Source organism: Polypterus senegalus, chromosome 1, assembly GCF_016835505.1.
Source record: "Polypterus senegalus isolate Bchr_013 chromosome 1, ASM1683550v1, whole genome shotgun sequence".
Taxonomy (NCBI): Eukaryota; Metazoa; Chordata; class Cladistia; order Polypteriformes; family Polypteridae; genus Polypterus; species Polypterus senegalus.
In genome coordinates, this window is record NC_053154.1 from 211,185,191 (window position 1) to 211,205,916 (window position 20,726).

At 33.8% G+C, this 20,726-nt stretch overlaps 1 protein-coding gene across 1 annotated transcript in view; it reads left to right on the plus strand.

The window, feature by feature from the left end:
* Positions 1-20,352, plus strand: part of ldb3a (LIM domain binding 3a) — a 78,460-nt gene extending 58,108 nt beyond the window's left edge. The window contains exons 7-9 of the mRNA XM_039768454.1: positions 12,836-13,008; positions 17,080-17,116; positions 17,793-20,352. Of these exons, the coding sequence (XP_039624388.1) occupies positions 12,836-13,008; positions 17,080-17,116; positions 17,793-17,889 (307 nt within the window). The 3' untranslated portion in view covers positions 17,890-20,352. The remainder of the gene's footprint in view (positions 1-12,835; positions 13,009-17,079; positions 17,117-17,792) is intronic.
* The last annotated feature ends 374 nt before the right edge of the window (positions 20,353-20,726 follow it).

The following is a 20,726-nucleotide window of genomic DNA, read 5'->3' on the forward strand; positions in this document are numbered from 1 at the left end:
GAGGTATTTGGAGAAAAAAGTCATACACCATGTAATTTGCAGGAGCATTATAGGACAATTACCATTTACAGATTTATGATGCTATGCAACTGTGGGCAAACCTACTATTAAGGTCTTGTGACAAATTAAGTGGTCACTCAGTGTGTAATGCAGTCTTACACAAATATCAGTGAATTTCCCAGCACTATTTAGCATAAATATATCTTTAAGACTTAGTGATGTGTTTAAAATGGTTTTATTAGATTACACATTTGTTTTGTCTAGTACACTGCCATGAAAAAGAAAACCTAGACGCCCCAGTTGTTCAATGAGATACTTAATAAAATTCAGACATGTTTTTCACTGCAATAGTGAGTTTGTTGTGCAAATGTCAAAAATAACATGTTAATTTGTTGTGAAAGTAATTTCAGAATTCTTATTGAACAATAAAATCACTAATTAGTAAACCAGGTGTCCTGGCTGAGGGTTACCTTATAGATGAAGTGTTCTTCTCCATAGTGAAGAAATATTTGATATTTAAAAAAAAGCCAGTACAAACACTGACTGGATTCTTTCTCTTTGTAGAATTCTTATCATATAAGTAGTTTTAATATACCCCAAAACATGCATGGAAAATTGGAAGCTTTAATAAAAATGAGAAGGCCTAGTATATCAGTATATAGTACCATTAAACCTGATCTTAAATGAGAAGTTAATTTTAATGTGCAGTTTCAAAAAGCCCTTTATTGAATTATATAACCCCATTAAAATAATAAGTTTCTGGTTGCTACTTTAAAAGTTATATATTTCCCCTATTTAGATTACAGGTATCAATTTAGTATTTGTGGGAACATAGTATTATATGTCTCCTAAAGTATACTGTTTTTTTTTGGTTTTTTTTTGATATTCTGAGATGCTTGATAATTTAAAGTAATGTAAAACAGTGGCTTATTGCATTGCGGCCTGTAAATCTCATAATTATTTTAAGATGAAACATTTTAAAATGAAAGAAAATACAATGTACTCCTGTCCTTGCCAAAAAAGTATTAAGTGCTTCAGTCATTCTATGAACAGAAGTTTCAAAGTAAAATCGGAGTAGCATATATTAATTTTAATAATACTCTTTTACACTTTGAAAAAAAAACTTTTTGAGAAAATAAGAACTAATTTTTTATAATGTATGGAATGTGTCATGTTTTGAAGAAATTTTGCACGTTTTAAGCAGACTGTGTTCAATGAACAGTAAAATAAGACATTGTATTAATATTCAGCTCCTCTACCAGTTGTAAAATTTACTTATGAGGAACAATAGAATTTGTATGGTATTGATTAAAATATTGTATTTTTTCATTTATTTATGTATAAATCCTGAAATTAGCTTTTTCTGGATAAAAAGTAGACAGTAAGTTGTTTATTCCATCAGCTTCTGCTGGTAGAATACCAATAAACTAGCTTACGTGTCTCTTGCAGTGTGTGCTCAGTTAGCTCCAATTCAGAAAATAGCATTTTTATGGCATACTTGTATATTCTTTTTCCTGGATATATTAGTATTGAGTCTATAATAATGTGTGTTTTCCATGTAAGAGAGAGAGAGAAAATACAGTCACTTTTAAAATAAAATTAGTGCTAACAGTATTTTGTCAGTCAACAGAGGGTGGATTAAATACAGGTTTGATTATATGGAAAATTAATATTTATGGTTAACATTGCTCTGTAGAAATATTGGGACAGCAAAGTCAAAATTCTGGTCATTAAAGTATCATGAAAAATTCACTTCCACGCTTTAGTAAAAAAGGCCAGACATAATCTGATAATAGAAATTACATAAAGCACAATTTAAACTTGCACTTCACATGTACTTTGTAGAGAAAAAAGGTCAAACGATTTTCCAATGCTTTACCACAAGCTGTTATGGGGCTTTTATATGAACATTTCAAGACATCAAAGATAAAGAAGGAAAGTACTGTGGACCTCATAGGCAAAAATGACAAATTTTGAATAGATAAGACAGACCTGAAAAAAGAATAATGCAACCAATAAAGAACTACACATAATGTATTAGGCAATGAAATGAAGGTGGCAGTATAAGACAAAGCTGGACTGTTTAAAAAGAGTAGGTAGTATGTCCAGAGAGGTCATGTAGGCTTTTGGAGAGAAAACTGCAAAGAACATGAGGGAATCTAGCAGAGTTCATAAAGTTAAATTCCAAACCAGATATACAAGAATGTGCAAGTAAAACAAAAACAAGTTTGAGTTATCTTAGTTACAGTACATTAAGGATGAATGAAATTGATTAACATGAGCCTAGCAATATCTGTGCATAAATGAATTGTTGAATTATGGCCAGTATAGTTTTTGAATAAGAGTCTGTTAAGGAAACAATTGTACTAAAATCATGTAACTAGTATGATAAATTGTTTCAATCGAAAATTTAACAACTATAGAGTCACAGAATTTTAGCTTACGTTAAATTTCATATATCAAAGCAAAGAGCTTGAATACAAAAAATGGGAACTATTTTATCCTGCACATGTTAATTGTTTCAATAAAAATTTCCAGAAAGAAAGACATTATGTTATGATTATCAATTATATGAGAAAACTCAGAATTTTGACATAACTGTCTTGTTTTTATGTGTTAGTGATGTAATGTCTCATTTATTAGGAAGATATATGGTTAATTACAAGTTAAATTAAGTAATCTGATGTCCTGCATTCCATTTTGTACTTGATGCCTTCTGTTTCAGTCAGTGCATTTCCATGTGCTTTAATAACATGGACAATACATTTACAGAAACCTGGTGTCTAAAATGCCACAGAACCCCTATTCCAGTTACAGAAACTGGGTTTTTCATCTCTGAGATACCTGGCTAAGATAAGTAGATTTCTTAGCAGGTAACCCAATTACCTGATCATGTAAGTCCTTTCACTAGTTGCCGTTAAGGATTTTCTAATCTGTGCAGATGTGCTGCACTCTGTTTGCCTGCTTAGCTTTGCACTCACTTTATGCAGCCACAGGTAGACGCATCCGCAAGATAAATTTCCTGTGGCACATGTTCAGGCAATCGCATTTTTCCTTATCCTGGTCTAAATAGTCTATCTCAATATTCCAGAAATTTCTTAATTTATGTTGAAGAGCTGAAATTACACTGTTATACTCAGCAACACAATTTCAGGAGCAGTTTTGGTGTAACATGTTAAAAGTAGCATGCGTTAAGTAATTCAGTTATTTATTTATTTTTAAAGTAGACTAACCTAACGGAATACTTACTGAGGTAAAAAAAACTTGCCTTAGTATCATCCCAGCAGCACTGGGTGTTAGGCAATAGTATTCCAATTCTTTGCAGGGCTGAATCATACAGCTGAGCAGAAAAGAGTGTGCTGTGTGCAGTCTTGTAGCAGAAATACATTAATAAGGTGTCAGTTTAGTTTTAATCCAGCAATTTGCAATATAAATATGTTAACACAGTATAATCTTTTGACAAAGTGGAAATTGTCCTTACCACAAATCATTAGCGGCTCACATCTAGGATGTAAAAAGTGGTTTGAATGTTATTTACTTCAAAGGACAGGAAGGACTTAAAGGTATTTTATAAAACACAAGAAAATTATAATATTTGCCTGTGTTTCTGGTCAGTATCATGAAGGTTTATATAGGGGCTTAGAATTTATTAATAGATGCTGGCCAGTCAAGTTTATCATACAAAAAAAGAAAAAGCAACACACAGTATATAATGTATTACACTTTATTATACGTAAATATATGACATATTTAGTGAGTAACTTAGTTACTTTTAAAATTAACATTCCCTGCACTGCTCGAGAGATATTAGTTCCATGCTTACTTTCAGTGGCCATTGTCTTCTGCCTTAATCGGATAACTCATCTTTCCCCAGTTTTGATTGTTCATGTAAATGCACTGAGTGTGACAATTCAAAAAATGATTGTATTTAAAAGAAGCTAATTAAAATTAAAAAATATAGAACTTCTCTGTTTTAAAAAAGATGTTGTTTTTGATCTTCCCTCTTCTGACTTACAAGTTTTTATACTTTGACAATACCTGGTCATTAAAATTCAATACTTTGTTTTAAACAAGTCTCTCTCTGTTAGTGACATATTTCATAGGCAGCATCACATATAGAAATTCAGCTCTGCAAATGGTAGAGGGGTGAAGTTAATCAAGTCTGATGAATGTCCATAATATTCAGAACATTATAGCCTTTAATTCTCATTGTCTCCTTATATGTATAACTAATAAACTAAATGCATTTTAGGTTTGGTCACTGCTTTGTATTTTTCATATAAACCATTTTTAAAAGTTACCAACCCATCTGGACAGAACAAGTGAAGCGTGATGGTCCTACAAGCTACCAGTACCAGCTCAGGGCTTCTACTGTACATAGAGGAAAAAAAGGCTATGGCAGGCCTTTTGGGTTTTGTAAACCATAGAAGCTATAGTCATTCCTATTTAGTTACAGTGGGCTTTTGGACTATAGGCCGTCGCATTTTAACACCTCTGTACAGGATAAATAAGCTGCAACAGGCCAGAATATTGAGGTTCCTGGCATTGTTACCCTCATGTTTCACTTATTCTCTTCACTCCATTATGGTCTGACATCTTTCTGTGATTATACAGATTTCACATGTTTTTTTCTGTTTTCTTCCTTTCCTACACTCTCCACAAAAAAATCCACTCTTGCACCTTGCCCCCCCTCCCAACTTGCCCCATTTGTCACCCTATTGATATGGAAACCAATGACGAATGCCATACCCTTGCTGGTCACTGGTTATGCTACTAAGTGCTGGTGCTGCTGTCTCCCCCCTGGCGTAAGTAGGTTAATCTTTGTTATAGAAATAGATACTGATTTATTTATTTTCCCTTAATCTAACACACGTGTATTTGCATTGACCGGCAGCTTGCATTTCTCTTTTTTTGGTATTCCCATTTTGCCCAAAATTGGTATTCATGGTCTTAATATAACCATTACTGAGGTAGTAGTTACGTTAGGCTGATCACATTTTAATGCAATACAGTTTCAGTATGCCTTCTGCATTAGTAGAATTAAGCACAGTGCATATTCCTATATATTTACTGTCAATCATGGGGTGCGTGATGTTGTTATGGATTTTCCAGTTATTTATGTGTGTGTGTGTGTGTGTATATATATATATATATATATATATATATATATATATATATATATATATATATATATATATATATATATATATATATATATATACACACACACACACACAGTGGTGTGAAAAGTATTTGCCCCTTCCTGATTTCTTATTCTTTTGCATGTTTGTTACACAAAATGTTTCTGATCATCAAACACATTTAACCATTAGTCAAATATAACACAAGTAAACACAAAATGCAGTTTTAAATGATGGTTTTATTATTTAGGGAGAAAAAATCCAAACCTACATGGCCCTGTGTGAAAAAGTAATTGCCCCTGAACCTAATAACTGGTTGGGCCACCCTTAGCAGCAATAACTGCAATCAAGCGTTTCGATAACTTGCAATGAGTCTTTACAGCGCTGTGGAGGAATTTTGGCCCACTCATCTTTGCAGAATTGTTGTAATTCAGCTTTATTTGAGGGTTTTCTAGCATGAACCGCCTTTTTAAGGTCATGCCATAGCATCTCAATTGGATTCAGGTCAGGACTTTGACTAGGCCATTCCAAAGTCTTCATTTTGTTTTTCTTCAGCCATTCAGAGGTGGATTTGCTGGTTTGTTTTGGGTCACTGTCCTGTTGCAGCACCCAAGATCGCTTCAGCTTGAGTTGACGAACAGATGGCCGACATTCTCCTTCAGGATTTTTGGTAGACAGTAGAATTCATGGTTCCATCTATCACAGCAAGCCTTCCAGGTCCTGAAGCAGCAAAACAACCCCAGACCATCACACTACCACCACCATATTTTACTGTTGGTATGATGTTCTTTTTCTGAAATGCTGTGTTCCTTTTACGCCAGATGTAACGGGACATTTGCCTTCTAAAAAGTTCAACTTTTGTCTCATCAGTCCACAAGGTATTTTCCCAAAAGTCTTGGCAATCATTGAGATGTTTCTTAGCAAAATTGAGACGAGCCCTAATGTTCTTTTGCTTAACAGTGGTTTGCGTCTTGGAAATCTGCCATGCAGGCCGTTTTTGCCCAGTCTCTTTGTTAGGGTGGAGTCGTGAACACTGACCTTAATTGAGGCAAGTGAGGCCTGCAGTTCTTTAGACGTTGTCCTGGGGTCTTTTGTGACCTCTCGGATGAGTCATCTCTGCGCTCTTGGGGTAATTTTGGTCGGCCGGCCACTCCTGGGAAGGTTCACCACTGTTCCATGTTTTTGCCATTTGTGGATAATGGCTTGCACTGTGGTTCTCTGGAGTCCCAAAGCTTTAGAAATGGCTTTATAACCTTTACCAGACTGATAGATCTCAATTACTTCTGTTCTCATTTGTTCCTGAATTTCTTTGGATCTTGGCATGATGTCTAGCATTTGAGGTGCTTTTGGTCTACTTCTCTGTGTCAGGCAGCTCCTATTTAAGTGATTTCTTGATTGAAACAGGTGTGGCAGTAATCAGGCCTGGGGTGGCTACGGAAATTGAACTCAGGTGTGATACACCAGTTAGGTTATTTTTAACAAGGGGCAATTACTTTTCACACAGGGCCATGTAGGTTTGGATTTTTTCTCCCTAAATAATAAAAACCATCATTTTAAAAACTGCATTTTATGTTTACTTGTGTTATATTTGAATAATGGTTAAATGTGTTTGATGATCAGAAACATTTTGTGTGACAAACATGCAAAAGAATAAGAAATCAGGAAGGGGGCAAATAGTTTTTCACACCACTGTATATATAGAGTGTGTGTGTATAAGTACAAATAAAGTTGTACTTGTTTTCTTTTAATTTCTCATTTCTTAACAACTGAACTATGTGACTCAATCAATAAAGTCTTTTTTACAGAACATCAAAGTTCAGATATGGCAAGAATTGTATTAGTATTAATTTACTTAAAGATTCTAATAATATTGAATCCACTATTCTTGAACACTATGTGGGATTTACAATTAGAAAAGGAGCAAAAATAAAGTTGTTTTGCGACTATCATATTTTCATTGTACTATGAGCTGGCAAAGATGACAAATTAAACAAACTCTTTGCAGAGCTTGCAAGCCTTACCATGAAATTAACATTAGTCTGAAGTAAGTAGGTCAACACTAAGTTTGTAATTATTTTTTAAATCTTATTGTTAGGACTATACTATCTTTTTCTGCTGGAGCAACATACCTTAACACTAATAGGAATTTCAGATACAGTAATCCCTCGCTATATCGCGCTTCGACTTTCGTGGCTTCACTCTATCGCGGATTTTAAATGTAAGCATATCTAAATATATATCACAAATTTTTCGTTGGTTCGCGGATTTCTGCGGACAATGGGTCTTTTAATTTATGGTACATGCTTCCTCAGTTTGTTTGCCCAGTTGATTTCATACAAGGACGCTATTGGTGGATGGCTTAGAAGCTACCCAATCAGAGCATGTATTACATATTAACTAAAACTCCTCAATGATATAAGATATGCTTCCCGCGCGGTGCTTCATTGTTTGCTTTTCTCAGTCTTTCACCCTCCCTGACATTCTCTGCGCCTGACGGAGGGGGTGTGAGCGGAGGGATTGTTTGCACAGAGGATACGGACGCTCCTCTACAAAATGCTGCTTTATCGCGGTGCTTCTGCACATTTAAAAGCACGTATTGATTTTTTGATTGCTTGCTTTTATTTCGCTCTCTCTCTCAGACATTCTCTGCTCCTGACAGCGCTCCTTTGAAGAGAAGATATGTTTGCATTATTTTAATTGTGAGAAAGAACTGTCATCTCTTGTCATGGAGCACAGTTTAAACTTTTGACTAAAGGGTGCTATTCCATGTCTAGAAGGCTCTAATAATGTTAACAGTGTGGGAGAGTATATAAGGGCTTAAAATATATAAAAATAACCATACAAACATATGGTTTCTACTCCGCGGATTTTCATCTATTGCGGGGGGGTTCTGGAACGCAACCCCCGCGATCGAGGAGGGATTACTGTATAGGTGTTTCCTTCTTTAGAGGTCTTCCCAAAGGTATGTCTGTTTTGCTGTGAGATGTATTATGTCTCTTTGTCTGCTTTCAGTGTGGTAAAGTATAAATCAAAATATCTATTTCATGCAGTACAACAGCAGGTTTAAGTATCTGTTTCATCAGAACTTAAACAACAGTTGCATTTTCTGTTGTCCAATTTAAGTGCTACAATGTTTAGTGACAATTTCAATTTGACATGTATTTCATTTATCATGTGGTTAAAAATCCGGAGGAGACATAATTTAGGTATAAATACATGACACTTATTAGAGTATACTTCTGAGAATGTTCTGAGTTTTTGAACCTGTTGTTCCCTCAATTATTTTTCACAACAAATTCAGGCTAACATTACTGTCTGGTAAAATGCACTGGTCTGCAAAACAAAAAAAGTCACTCTAGTCAAGTATTTCAGGTGTTCTTTATAGATTTGAGGGTGCTGAATCCAAATCTGACAATATAATTGCTCCATCACACAAAGTTTTTTTTTTTTTTTAGAGATGAAGGTTTCAGATGAAAAGACACCATTTTAGACAAAAACCATCTTTTTGTTTAAACATTATAAATTCTACAGTAATTGTTGCAAATATCAATATGATTTACAAAAAGTAGTCACTTGTTAGTGTTTTTCCTCTTACAGTTCCATGAAGTGTATTTCAAGTGCCAGCAGACGTCTTCTGACAATGACTCGTTACACTAACATATCTCCATCTGAGCAATGTCCTGGTTGAATCTCTATATGTTTATCAGAGACCTCTTTCATGTTCTTGGGGAGGAAAATCCAAATGAGAATTTAGGAAATGTTTTTTTTTAAAGACATGTTGCATTCAAGTGCTAGGCAGGTAGAGAGAAGCTCCTCAAATAATTCCTTGTAGATTTTTTTATTTGTATTTCCAAACCAATTGTGGCACATGCCTTTATTCTTTTAATAAAGGAATGTAGGTATAATTTTACCATCTGTTTACCTGTTACCTAGTCAAGACAATGAATGGATCAACCCATCCTTGACTGTTTCTTTAAACACCATTTAAAAAACAACTTTCTCTTTTGTGGACAACAAAAAGGCACCTTTCTAGCTTTCTTTAATACTATATATAGAACGGAGATAAAAAATACTAATTGAGAGCAAAAATGTATAGCATATACTTGATTTTTGGTTGTTTTGCACCTCTACAAAAATTAAGAAAGATGAAGACTGTCACTTTTCAACTCTTTTCAAAACATATATCAAATAATATTTTGAGCAAGAAAAATGCTTATGCAATAAAAAAAGGTAGAATTATTTAAAAAAAAACACTTTTTTTTAAAATTGGCATTCTTCACTGAATCTGATATCTTAAAGCAATTGTTTGTGTTACAGAAACTCCAGTTTCCAAAATGAATTCAGCACACCTACTGTAAATCAGTAAAGTACACCCCTTTTTTATTTTTGTGAGTGGGAGAATTAGGCTGTAGACCAGTGATATTTATTGTATACTAATCACACATGAACATATTTCACTTGATGTTTACATTTGAAAACTGCAAACCTGTTGTGTAAAATGAAATTTTTGAGGGTATTTATTTATTTTATTTTAGATTGTCACTATGAAATAAACATTTAACATTCCATTTCTGTATGCCTGTTAATGACAGACTCAAAGCCACTTGGAATTTCAGTGCATTTCAAGGCCATCTTTAAAACCTGTTTCTTTTTCAACAAATAAATAGTTAATTTGTGTTAATTTAATAATTTTGTAAACCTTTCACATTCAATGCTAAATATGCAATATAATTTATTATGTTACTGTTATTAATTTATTATTTATCTTTTTAAAATTGTTTTGCTAACTATGCACATCAGTCAGTAATATTTCTTACATGACTAGAAAAGGCTTCATTTGTTGATTCTGATGCTGTCTGTGTATGTATGTATGTATGTATGTGTGTATATATATATATGTATATGGATATATATATGTATATAGATATATATATATATATATATATATATATATATATATATATATATATATATATATATATATATATATGTGTGTGTGTATATATATATATATACAAACACAAAGACAGCCTTTGAACAATCACAATGTATTAAATAAGCAACATTCCATGGCTGATAAATGATGTACAGCCATTAAGGTCCTCACCTCCAAGTAAAGTAAAACGCTCTAAAAGAATGAGAATGGGTTATTAAATATAAAAACAAAGAGGCCTTATGTAAAGATGACTGCTGTAAGCATTCATTAGTTATATATTAGCCATTGATCAGTATGCTAAGAACAACTTAATTATAATATAGAAGTAAAACAAAATTGTATACTACACTCAGGCTTCAACAATCCTGTGGGTATCACCTAAAATAACTTGGGACCATGCACACAACCACAAAATTCAGTCATACATGCTGCTTTGACATTTGGCATCTCCAGTCCCTGGCAGTCTCTTCTAGATTTCTTTCTTATTAACAAACCTAAAACTAAGAGCTGTAACAGACACAATTAAATTAGGCCTTTTTCAAGTTAAGGTAGTATTTGTAATCAACTAGTTTGAGATATTGACATAAAGGTCCGTTTAACTCTGAAATGTGTCTGTGAATATATTAAGTATGACTGGCACAGTTCAAGCAAAATCACATTTAGGGCTGAAGACCAGAAGCTATACTGAACTAAAGGCTCAGGCCGAAATTATTCTTTCATTTAGAACTTTGCCTAGTGTAGGTTTTTAGGACAAACAGCAGAGTTTGCTTTGCTGATGGATGCGCATGAATTTGTTTTGTTTTCAGTACTAATTGCCAGATATTCACTTAGTTATTCCTTTATTAGTTTTAAAAGCTGATTTAAATTTTTCTGATTAACTAAAAATTAACTAGAATCCATCTCAAATATTTTAATAGGATAAACATAATCTTTTGTTTTAGACTTTTGGCCTAATTTTCTTTTGTCTTGAAACCACATATTCTTTTCTCTTAATGATGCTATCAGCTTTCTTTTAATTTTGAAGGAGATTTTGAGGACATGTTCGTGAAAGTGGTAATATTGTACTTCTACTCATGAACGCAAGCAGGTAACAGTAAGCAGGGGGACAGCAATGGGTGCACTGAGAAACAACATAGATCAAGTAAAAATATTGTGTCTAGCTATTCTTTTACACAAAAGCAGAATTTAAAGCAAGCATGTAATGTGTGATGACATTACATTGTGAGATTCATACTTCCAAAGATGAAACATTGATTTGTTGACTAAATCTTTATGCTGTTTAAAATTAGTGAATCGATTCAGCCCTATATTATATTTATTAATTTATCAAAAAAAACTGTTAGCTAAAGAACAGCATACACCTTCACAAGACAATTAGCAGGGCTAAACAGTTCACAAGTACAATATCAGATTTAAAAATTGAATTTGACAATATTAGCAAAAGAATAGAAAGTAAGTAACCTCACAACTGAGGGATAAAAGGGAGGTCTTAAAAGTATACTAGACCAAACAGCACAAGTGTTATTTGGGGCTATATTAATCAAATTACAAAGCACGTCAAATGCAATAGCAATAGCTAGTTTGAGCAGGGTAATATGTAAAATTGAGCAGAACTTTCAATGCTAGCTGCCAAATGTAATATTTTAAAGTATTGTAGTGACAGGTTTGTGATATATGCTGTAACAGGGACTGCACACGGTCATAGTTGAATGGGAGAAGAACAAAATTAATATCCACAAAATGGTTAAAGCACTGCAAAATATTAAAGCATCTGATATAGAGATTTAGGATTAAAATAATAAAATTAAGTTTAGATTGTAGCAATTATCTGTGAGATAAGACTATAACACTAATTAGAGTGAAAGATTTGATGAAAATACATAAGGCTTCTTAAGTTGTCCAGGTGATCAAATAAGAAGTAATTCAGTTATGTGTAAGAGTTCGTTTATGTGTATATTGAGATGAAGAACGTTTTATAGACATTCAGGCATTGAGATCATTGAGACAGGCAGTTTTTTTAATGGCAGCTGTGCATTCTGCATAAGAGTGGTGCACAAGGTCATAACAAATCAAGTAACTTAGTGACAGCGTATAGATATTAAAAGAATTAGACCAAGTTTGGATGCTTGAGGAACACTGAAGACGAGATACTGCAGTGAGCTACATTCACAATTGAAAACAATGGTTTCCTTATAGCCCAGAGGATCAGATGGCTTGCATTTAAGAATAAGAGGTTCAAATCAGTCTAGCATAATTCTTTAAAATTTTCTTGTGGATTTTATTATCAACAGCATAGCAAACATGAGTAAATGAAAACAGTTTAATTACATTTTATAATCTTGCTTATTTCTTATAGTTACAAGATATGTATGCTATAATGATCATTTAGCAGAAAATTTGCTGCTTTAATTTTGAGGTTATTTCAGAGTAACTGTTGCTGACAGATGCAGTAATTTAAGTATTCAATCCACATTTCTACATGAAGATTTGCATTATGCTAATAAAATTAAGAAATGATCTTTTATGTACAATGTTTTAAGTTACTACACATACAAATTTTATCTAAAATCTTTTAAAAACATACTCTGGAAATTTCAGTCTTTAGAGTCTACAAAGATAATACAGCATGTTGCTAGTCCCAATGTTATAATGTTAGAGAAATGCAGGAGGGAATATAAGTGACTTTCACACAGATTTAAAGCTGTGTGGAGATTAGTTTTAAGCAAATTCCCATATGCTCCTCTTTCTGTGGTTGCAGTACTCTACCAGTTAAAGATCCTCTCGTAGACAGTGCCTCCCCTGTATATCAGGCTGTGGTCAAAGACAAGGAAAAAGGACAAAATCCTGAAATAGATGAATGGGCTCGTCGAGCAGCCAACCTACAGTCCAAGTCCTTTCGTATTCTGGCTCATCTGACAGGAACAGAGTATTGTAAGTATTTTTTCCTTACAGAAATGAATGTAATCGTCAGTGTTTTCTATTTTCTCTAACATAGAATAATATTTATGTTTTGTTTACATATTTATTAATAATTGTTTTTTGTTTATGCATTTTTGGTACTTTTGTCAATAGTAAAGTACATTTTTTGGGTCTCTTCTATTCACTTTTATTAGCTGTCTACAAGGATTTATTTTTGCTTGATGACCTTCTTACAGTATCTCTCAGTAGTTTTCCTAAGAATAGTTTTTTTACTTTAAGAAACTATCCCTCTGCTCATACATCTTGATAAAGTATTACTACAGGTAAGACTGATTACAGAAGACCTAACATGCAGAAAAATAAATAAAACTAATGCATATTTTAGTTTTGTATTGAATTCACCTGTTTCTTGCTAACCATGTAGAAAGTAATGGAACTGTTCTACCCGACACCTCAGATAAGTTCAGATGATGTGGTGTCTAAGTTAGTTAGGCAAGAAGTAGGAGAGTATTGCAAACACAATAAAAGCAGTAAAAACATTAACAAAAAGCAGTACAAACTTGTGCAGTTCTCCACCATCCATTTCCTAGCCCGTTTAGCATGGTCATGGCAAGGTGATACTTATTCCATTAACACTAGATGTAAGATAGAAAACAGCCATGGACAGGGCAACAATCCATCACAAGTCAAAGTTCACACAGATATGGGCTAAGAAGAGGAACATTGGAATCTGGAGATTTGAGACTAACAATTGAATCCCTTGCTACAAGAACGTATTCAGTATGTAATATCTATAGTCCGGAGCTTTATCTTCAGTACCTTATTGAGTAACACCCATAGTTCACCAGTGTGGCTTTAGTGCTTAATGAATCTTTTTAAAAGCCATCTACTCTATCTAAATGAAATAAAAACAGCATGCATGATTTTGTTGAAGGTTCCTAGAGATCATTTCATTGTTCAGTCAGCCACCCCAGCAACAATAGACCTTGTTTTAGCTTAGCAAATAATTTGAGCACTTTTTTCTGTTTTGTTTTTCTTTTCGCATGCGAGTACTTTTCTTAATTTGAGAAACCATACTTTCTTTGGTGTTTCAGCAGAGGTACTACTTTCATCATTATACATTATAGTGTGACAGGACATGACTGTATTCCACTCCTCAAAACCGACATACACTCAGACACCATGAGAATTTTAATGAACTGAAAGCATTCCATTTTTTTTTAAATGGTAGTTGCTTATAGGAATTAAATAAAACCTATACTCTTAAATCATTTAGTAGCATTCCTTGGTTTTAATTTGATGGGTTCTGTATTTAATATCTATAAGAGAGATATGTTTCTCTGCTTTCAATTATAATGCCATTGTATTTTCACTTCTTAGATTATAAGATTCATAACCAGACATATCTTGCTCTTACTTTAAAGGACCTGTTATTGTTCATATGCCCATGATAGAATGTAGAATTATGTCAGTACTCCCAATTTTGCTGTTTGTTGTTAAACTAGTCAAGAGGAAATCCACTCATTTTCCTTTACATTTGAAAGGTTCAATGACCCACTAGCCCTTTATAACATGAAAAAATGTACATGAATAAGCACTCTTGTCTAGTGAGTAAATGTGAGGATAAAAAACTTATTTTAATGTAGTGTCTGCATACCTCTGTTCTGCTATAATTTCAGGTTTCCCAAGAATCATTATTTGAGGTCCAGCTTAATAATTATGCATCTAGTGCTTCCTGGAAACATAAAATATTGAAGTGAATATTACTTGAATAACAAAAACATAACTAAAATTTAGATAAGAACTGTGCGTTCATATTAACTTTGTAGTCATTTACCCTTAGGCCAAAGTAAATGTAAATATATTAGGTTGAAGTTGTATATAATTGTGCATGTGTGTGTGTGTGTGTGTGTATGTAATGAGAGGTTGCATCAACCATGCTCACAGTCATAAAGTCTATATATTTCCCTCATACCTGGTCTTGATTTTATATGCTAAGGCTACAAAGATCTAGTACCATGAATTTTTCTACATAACTCATTCCCAAAAATAATTAGTCAAGTTTCTAGTAACGTAGCATAATGTCCAGCTGATTATATGGAGATCAAATTTGTCTCACATCTTTGACACACAGTTTCACAATCGCAACTTGGACACCACGAAATATTGACTTTAAATGACTTGGCATCCTTTGTAATTCTTTAGTATTCCCTCTGGTTGAGGATAGTGATAAGTTCTTCTGCAAACTTTAATATAGCACACATTTTTGTAATGTGAAAATAAAAAAGCAGCAGAACCAAATACAACCCCAAATCAGAAAAAGTTGGGACAGTGTGGAAAATGTGAATAAAAAAATAAAGCAGTAATTTACAAATTTCCCTTAACTTTTATTTCATTGCAGACAGTATGAACACAAGATAATTCATGTTTTTTTTTGGTCAACATTATTTGATTTGTAAATAAACATCCATTCCTACCATTCAGGCTTACGACACATTCCAAAAAAGTTGGGATGGAGGCAATTCAGGGGTAGTAATGAGGTATAATCACTAAATAATGATGTGATTTGAAACTGGTGATGTTAACAGGTGATTGCAATCATGATTGGGTACAAAAGCAGCATCGAGGAAAGGCCTACTCCTTTAGGAGCAAAGATGGGCAGAGGATCACCAGTTTGCCACCAAGTGCGGGCAAAAATCTTTTAAATGATGAAGAAAAACGTTTCTCTAAGACATAGGAAGAGATTTGGGCATTTCTCCCTCTACAGTGCATAACATAGTGAAAAGAATCAGGAATCTGGAGAAATTACCATGCGCAAAGGCCAAGGGCGCGCCTAAACTGAATGGCCGTGATCTCCGAGCCCTCAGACGGCACTGCATTAAAAACCGTCATTCATCAATAAATGATATAACTGCGTGGGCTCAGGACTACTTCAGGAAGTCACTCTCAAGCACTACAGTACGTAGTTACATTAGGAAATGCCAGCTAAAACTGTACTATGCCAAAAGGAAGCCCTACATAAATGGTGTCCAGAAGCGCCGTCGACTTCTCTGGGCTCGGAGGCATCTGGGATGGTCCATTGTGCAGTGGAAAATTGTATTGTGGTCAGACGAATCAGTTTTTCACATCTTTTTTGGAAGAAATGGACGCCGTGTGCTGCGGACCAAAGATGAAAAGGACCATCCAGACTGTTGCCAGATACAAGTCCAAAAGCCAGGGTCTGTCATGGTATGGGGTTGTGTCAGTGCCTTCGACAAAGTTAACTTGCACTTCTGCGATGGCACCATCAATGCTGAGAAGTATATCTCAGTTTTGGAGGAACAAATGCTGCCTTCAAGACGACATCTTTTCCAGGGACGCCCATGCTTACTTCAGCAAGACAATGCCAAACCACATACTGCACACATAACAAAGGCATGGCTGCGTAAGAAGAGGGTGCGGATGCTTGACTGGCCTGCCTGTAGCCCTGATTTGTCTCCTATAGAGAATGTTTGGCGCATTTTGAAACAAAAAATGGGGACAAACTAACACCTGCAACACTTAGTCACTTGATTTCTTCAATGCCTAAACGTCTTTTAAGTGTTGTTAAAAGACGGGGAACTGTACAAAGTGGTAAATGCTGTACTGTCACAACTTTTTTTGAAATGTGTTGCAAGCCTGAATGGCAAGAATGGATATTTATTTCAAAATCAAATGATGTTAACAAATAAAACATGAATAATTTTGTGTTCATACTGTCTGCAATGAAATAAAATTTGAGGAAAATATATAACTTGCTTTTTTCTTTTTTTATTCACATTTTCCACACACTCCCAACTTTATCTGATTTGGGGTTGTACATTCAAGATTTCACTTCTGAAATCAGTGGTGTTTGTAATCTGATGATTATTTATTAATTTGTTAACTGAAGCACAATTTAAACTCAAAAATATGTACTTGGTAGTTTTAAGAACTGCTACTTTTGAAATGTTACACAATTCTATTCATGGGAAAGTATATTTTTTAAGCTACTATATATTGATTTTATCATATATACAGTATCTTGTCACATTAATGTATGCCTTTATTTTTCATTCTTTACAGTGCAAGACCCAGATGAAGATGCATTGAGGAGATCAAGGTAGGCAGCTAGCAGCAGCAGCAGGTCTCATGGCCACAAGCAGTTGAGTATGCATACATGTTACTCACATTCATAATTAAAACTGCAGTAGAAACACAGAACACCTGGACCATCCCACAGATCCTAAGCTTTTTTCACCCCAATCAGTTCAGCTTGCTTGTTTTTTTTTTTTTACCAAGCCATTTAGGTTCTTCTTAGTGCCATTAAACTGTACTGCCTGGGATAAGGTGAGATATTTGGTCTCTTTTTAGTGTTGGATTAGTTAAGTGCAATGTCACTTTGCTCTGTAATTACAAGCACCAAAAACTATTCAATTGCAGGAATATTTCAGCTCCAGCACCTCATGGTGCTATGGATACACAATTGTTTATAAAGTGTACAAAAATTGTTGCTTGTGCCGTAGGCATATGCATCACTCAATGGAAAAGGTTTTATTACTTAAATAAACCTGATTCTCAAATAGCTGGCCACTTTAATAAAGGGTTTTTTTTGCATTAGGATTCAAATCTAACTAGTGTAAGTTTTTTTTCTTTGATTTTATGATTTAACATGTTTAAAAATGGCCAAATTCTTTGTTAATCCCAGAGTTTAATGGCAGGGGAGCAGAGGCACAGAACCTAACCCATCTTTCTTCCCACTTTTCTCCCTCTCTTCTTTCTCTTTCTTCATGCCACAGGGAAAAGTTTGAATCTGAAGTAAAAGGCCCACGTTTTGCTAAATTGAGAAACTGGCACCATGGCCTGTCTGCACAAATCCTTAACATTCAGGGTTAACTGCCCATGTGTAATAGGGAAAAATATGATTAATAGAAAGAAAGGGAAACGTGAAGCAGTAACAAGCTAGAAAAAAGTATTTAGCTCCTGTGATGTGACATAGCATAGCTGATATAATATAGTTGCTTGAGAAGTGCTTGTTGTCAAATGTGATTGTACTCTGCCACTGTAAGCTAGTTGTAATTATGTTAAGGTATTGATTCAGCTGATTGTGAAGAAAGGTGTTATTTGCTGTAAAACACAACACTGTATGTAAACGATTTGAAATAATTGATTTGGAAGGATTTTTAGAACTACTCCTGTTGATATTTCTGGAGTTTTATAAACCTTCTTCCAATATTTATTTACACATACTTTTGACTTGGTTGACTAGCATTGCCCTAATGTTAATGTTAGTAGTTTAAGCTTAAATTTTTGTATGTCTGGTGGCTTTTGAGACTTTTAAGTAATATCCCCAAAACACTGCCATTTAGCGTTACCAAAAGCTGCTAACTTTCCAGAGCTAAACTATCAGAATTTATAGAAGGGGGTGAACTTACGTAGACCAATTGGTCACCTTGCAGAATGTATTTTTCTTACTGTCTGGTAAAGCAGGCCCAAAGGCACTTAACAACTGGTTAAAGTAGAAAGTTTACTAAAAATGTCGAGTACAGTGAAGGTAAACGGTGTAGGGAATTATTAACCATCCAACCCATTAATAAACATATTGTTTTGGCAGTTAATTGTAAATAAGGACGTACAGATTTTTGGGATTCACTAAACAAGTACGCCATTCATTTTAAAATTTGTTATATGGGGGGAAAAAAAACCCTGCTGTGTCAGTAAATAGAAGGCCATAATAATCCAAATGATGTATTTGACAATAAAGGTAAAAGAAGACAGTAATCAAAAATATGCTTTTTGTTTCTTCACCTCAGTTAACTCTGATATTATCAGTTGCTTTCAGTTTGGAAACAGTAAACATACAGCAAAACTGCTCTCTATGGCCTTGCAAACTGCTATATGTAAGAGTAGTTGTAATATTCTTTGTAGAATGTTTGTTTTTAATGTAACAAATAATTATGCTCTTTGACAAAATCAGAACTTTATAAATGTAATAAATGCTGCAAAAGTATCTTTAATGCACATACACTGTTTAGTGGAGCTTTGAAGGCTTCAATTTGCACAGTAAAATGTAATGTTTTGCTTCTGTTTTTAAATTATGGTCAACACACCTAATTTATACAAAAAACATAACATTTTTTTTAAACACTACCCTCTTTACCAATTTTTATTTTTTCTGTTTAAAGAGTATATTTAATGTTTTACTGAAGGAAATAGAGCTGATGGAGGAAAAACAGGCTTCAGGTCTGCTACACAGAACCGAGCTTGTATGTGAAGCTCATAAGATGCTGAGGCATAATTAAACATGTCGTATGATGTATTCAAAATTAAAGGAAAGTTTAACATTTCTATATTATATTAAATATTGCAGAGGGAAGCTGTTGTTTTGGACTGGTGCCCTTTACGGGGCTGTTTCCTGCCCTGCTGTGATAGGGTTCAGCCCAACACAACCCTGAGTTGAATTAGGCAGGTTTAAGAATGAGGTGAGAAGAGAAAATCTGTATTTGTATTTTTGAGTAAGGGATTATCAGTTTATTATGTTAAATATTCACACATAAGAATGTAAATGAATGGTTTTGATCATTTTTGATAAGGTGGAATTATTTGGCATGCTAGATTGGCACTGCATTCAAATGGCTAAACTATATCAGGATGAGGAATGTATATTGTTAATATTCATTTTAAGTAATATATGTTAATCTTTATTTTTTGGGTATTTTAACAAAAATATTTTTGGATTATTATGGACCATCTTTGCAATGCATATAACAAACCCTAAAACATTTTCTATAGATTCTTTATATTTTAAAAGTCCTTCTGCTGAAATCAGTTTAAAACTTCAACACTGTTTGTAATTCATAGCCTTTCCTATTAGGTTTTGCATTATATTAACAAGGCCGGGGCACTGTTTCCCTTGTTTCTGATTTATGAGATTGTTTATGGTAAATAAAAATCATATTCATGTAAATAGGAAAAGGGAAGAGACAGATGTCTCTCATCTAGCTGTATACCATATGTGTTCAGACTAAAGCAATGTTTGTAAATCCAACCTCTCAACTTTCCCAAGTCAATCCTGTATCTATCCATATTCCCTGCTGTTATAGGGCACTTGCACCTGGTATTTTGGCCCTTTTCATTTGACTGTCCAGAATTAATTTTCTGTTCATTAAAATTTAATGGGCATGAAAATACAGAATATCCTCCTTGTTTATAAAGGTCCACTTTCTTTTGTGGCAGGTTGAGAGGTCTGCATGCAGTTTCAGTTTTACTCTGGCTGTAGAATCAAAATCACTCTGTATATAGTGACACATTTCTTCTGAAATAAAGATAATTGAAAAATTAAAAGTTGACAGACAAAAATTCATTTCTCTTTCTCTTCCTTTATCAAGCCATAAATGGGATTCAAAAGCACTTTTTTTACACTGAAAGGACATCAAGAATATATTGTAGTGTAATTAACTTAAAAGTAAAAATGATAAAACTGGACTAATCACAGTTTACTCCTATATAAATGTCATATTTAAACTATGAGATATTAGCTTCAAATAAATGTTAAAAGTATTATATGCATTTCATAATTTGCCTTAAGCAGTGCTTTTAAAACTTTTTTACTACCACCAAGAAAACATTGTGATTTTATAGTGAACTCAGAAATGTTTGTGTAACTTCCGATCAATTTAAATTGTAATACTGGGACTTCTTTCAGTCTTCCCCATATTAAAAGATTTCAAAAA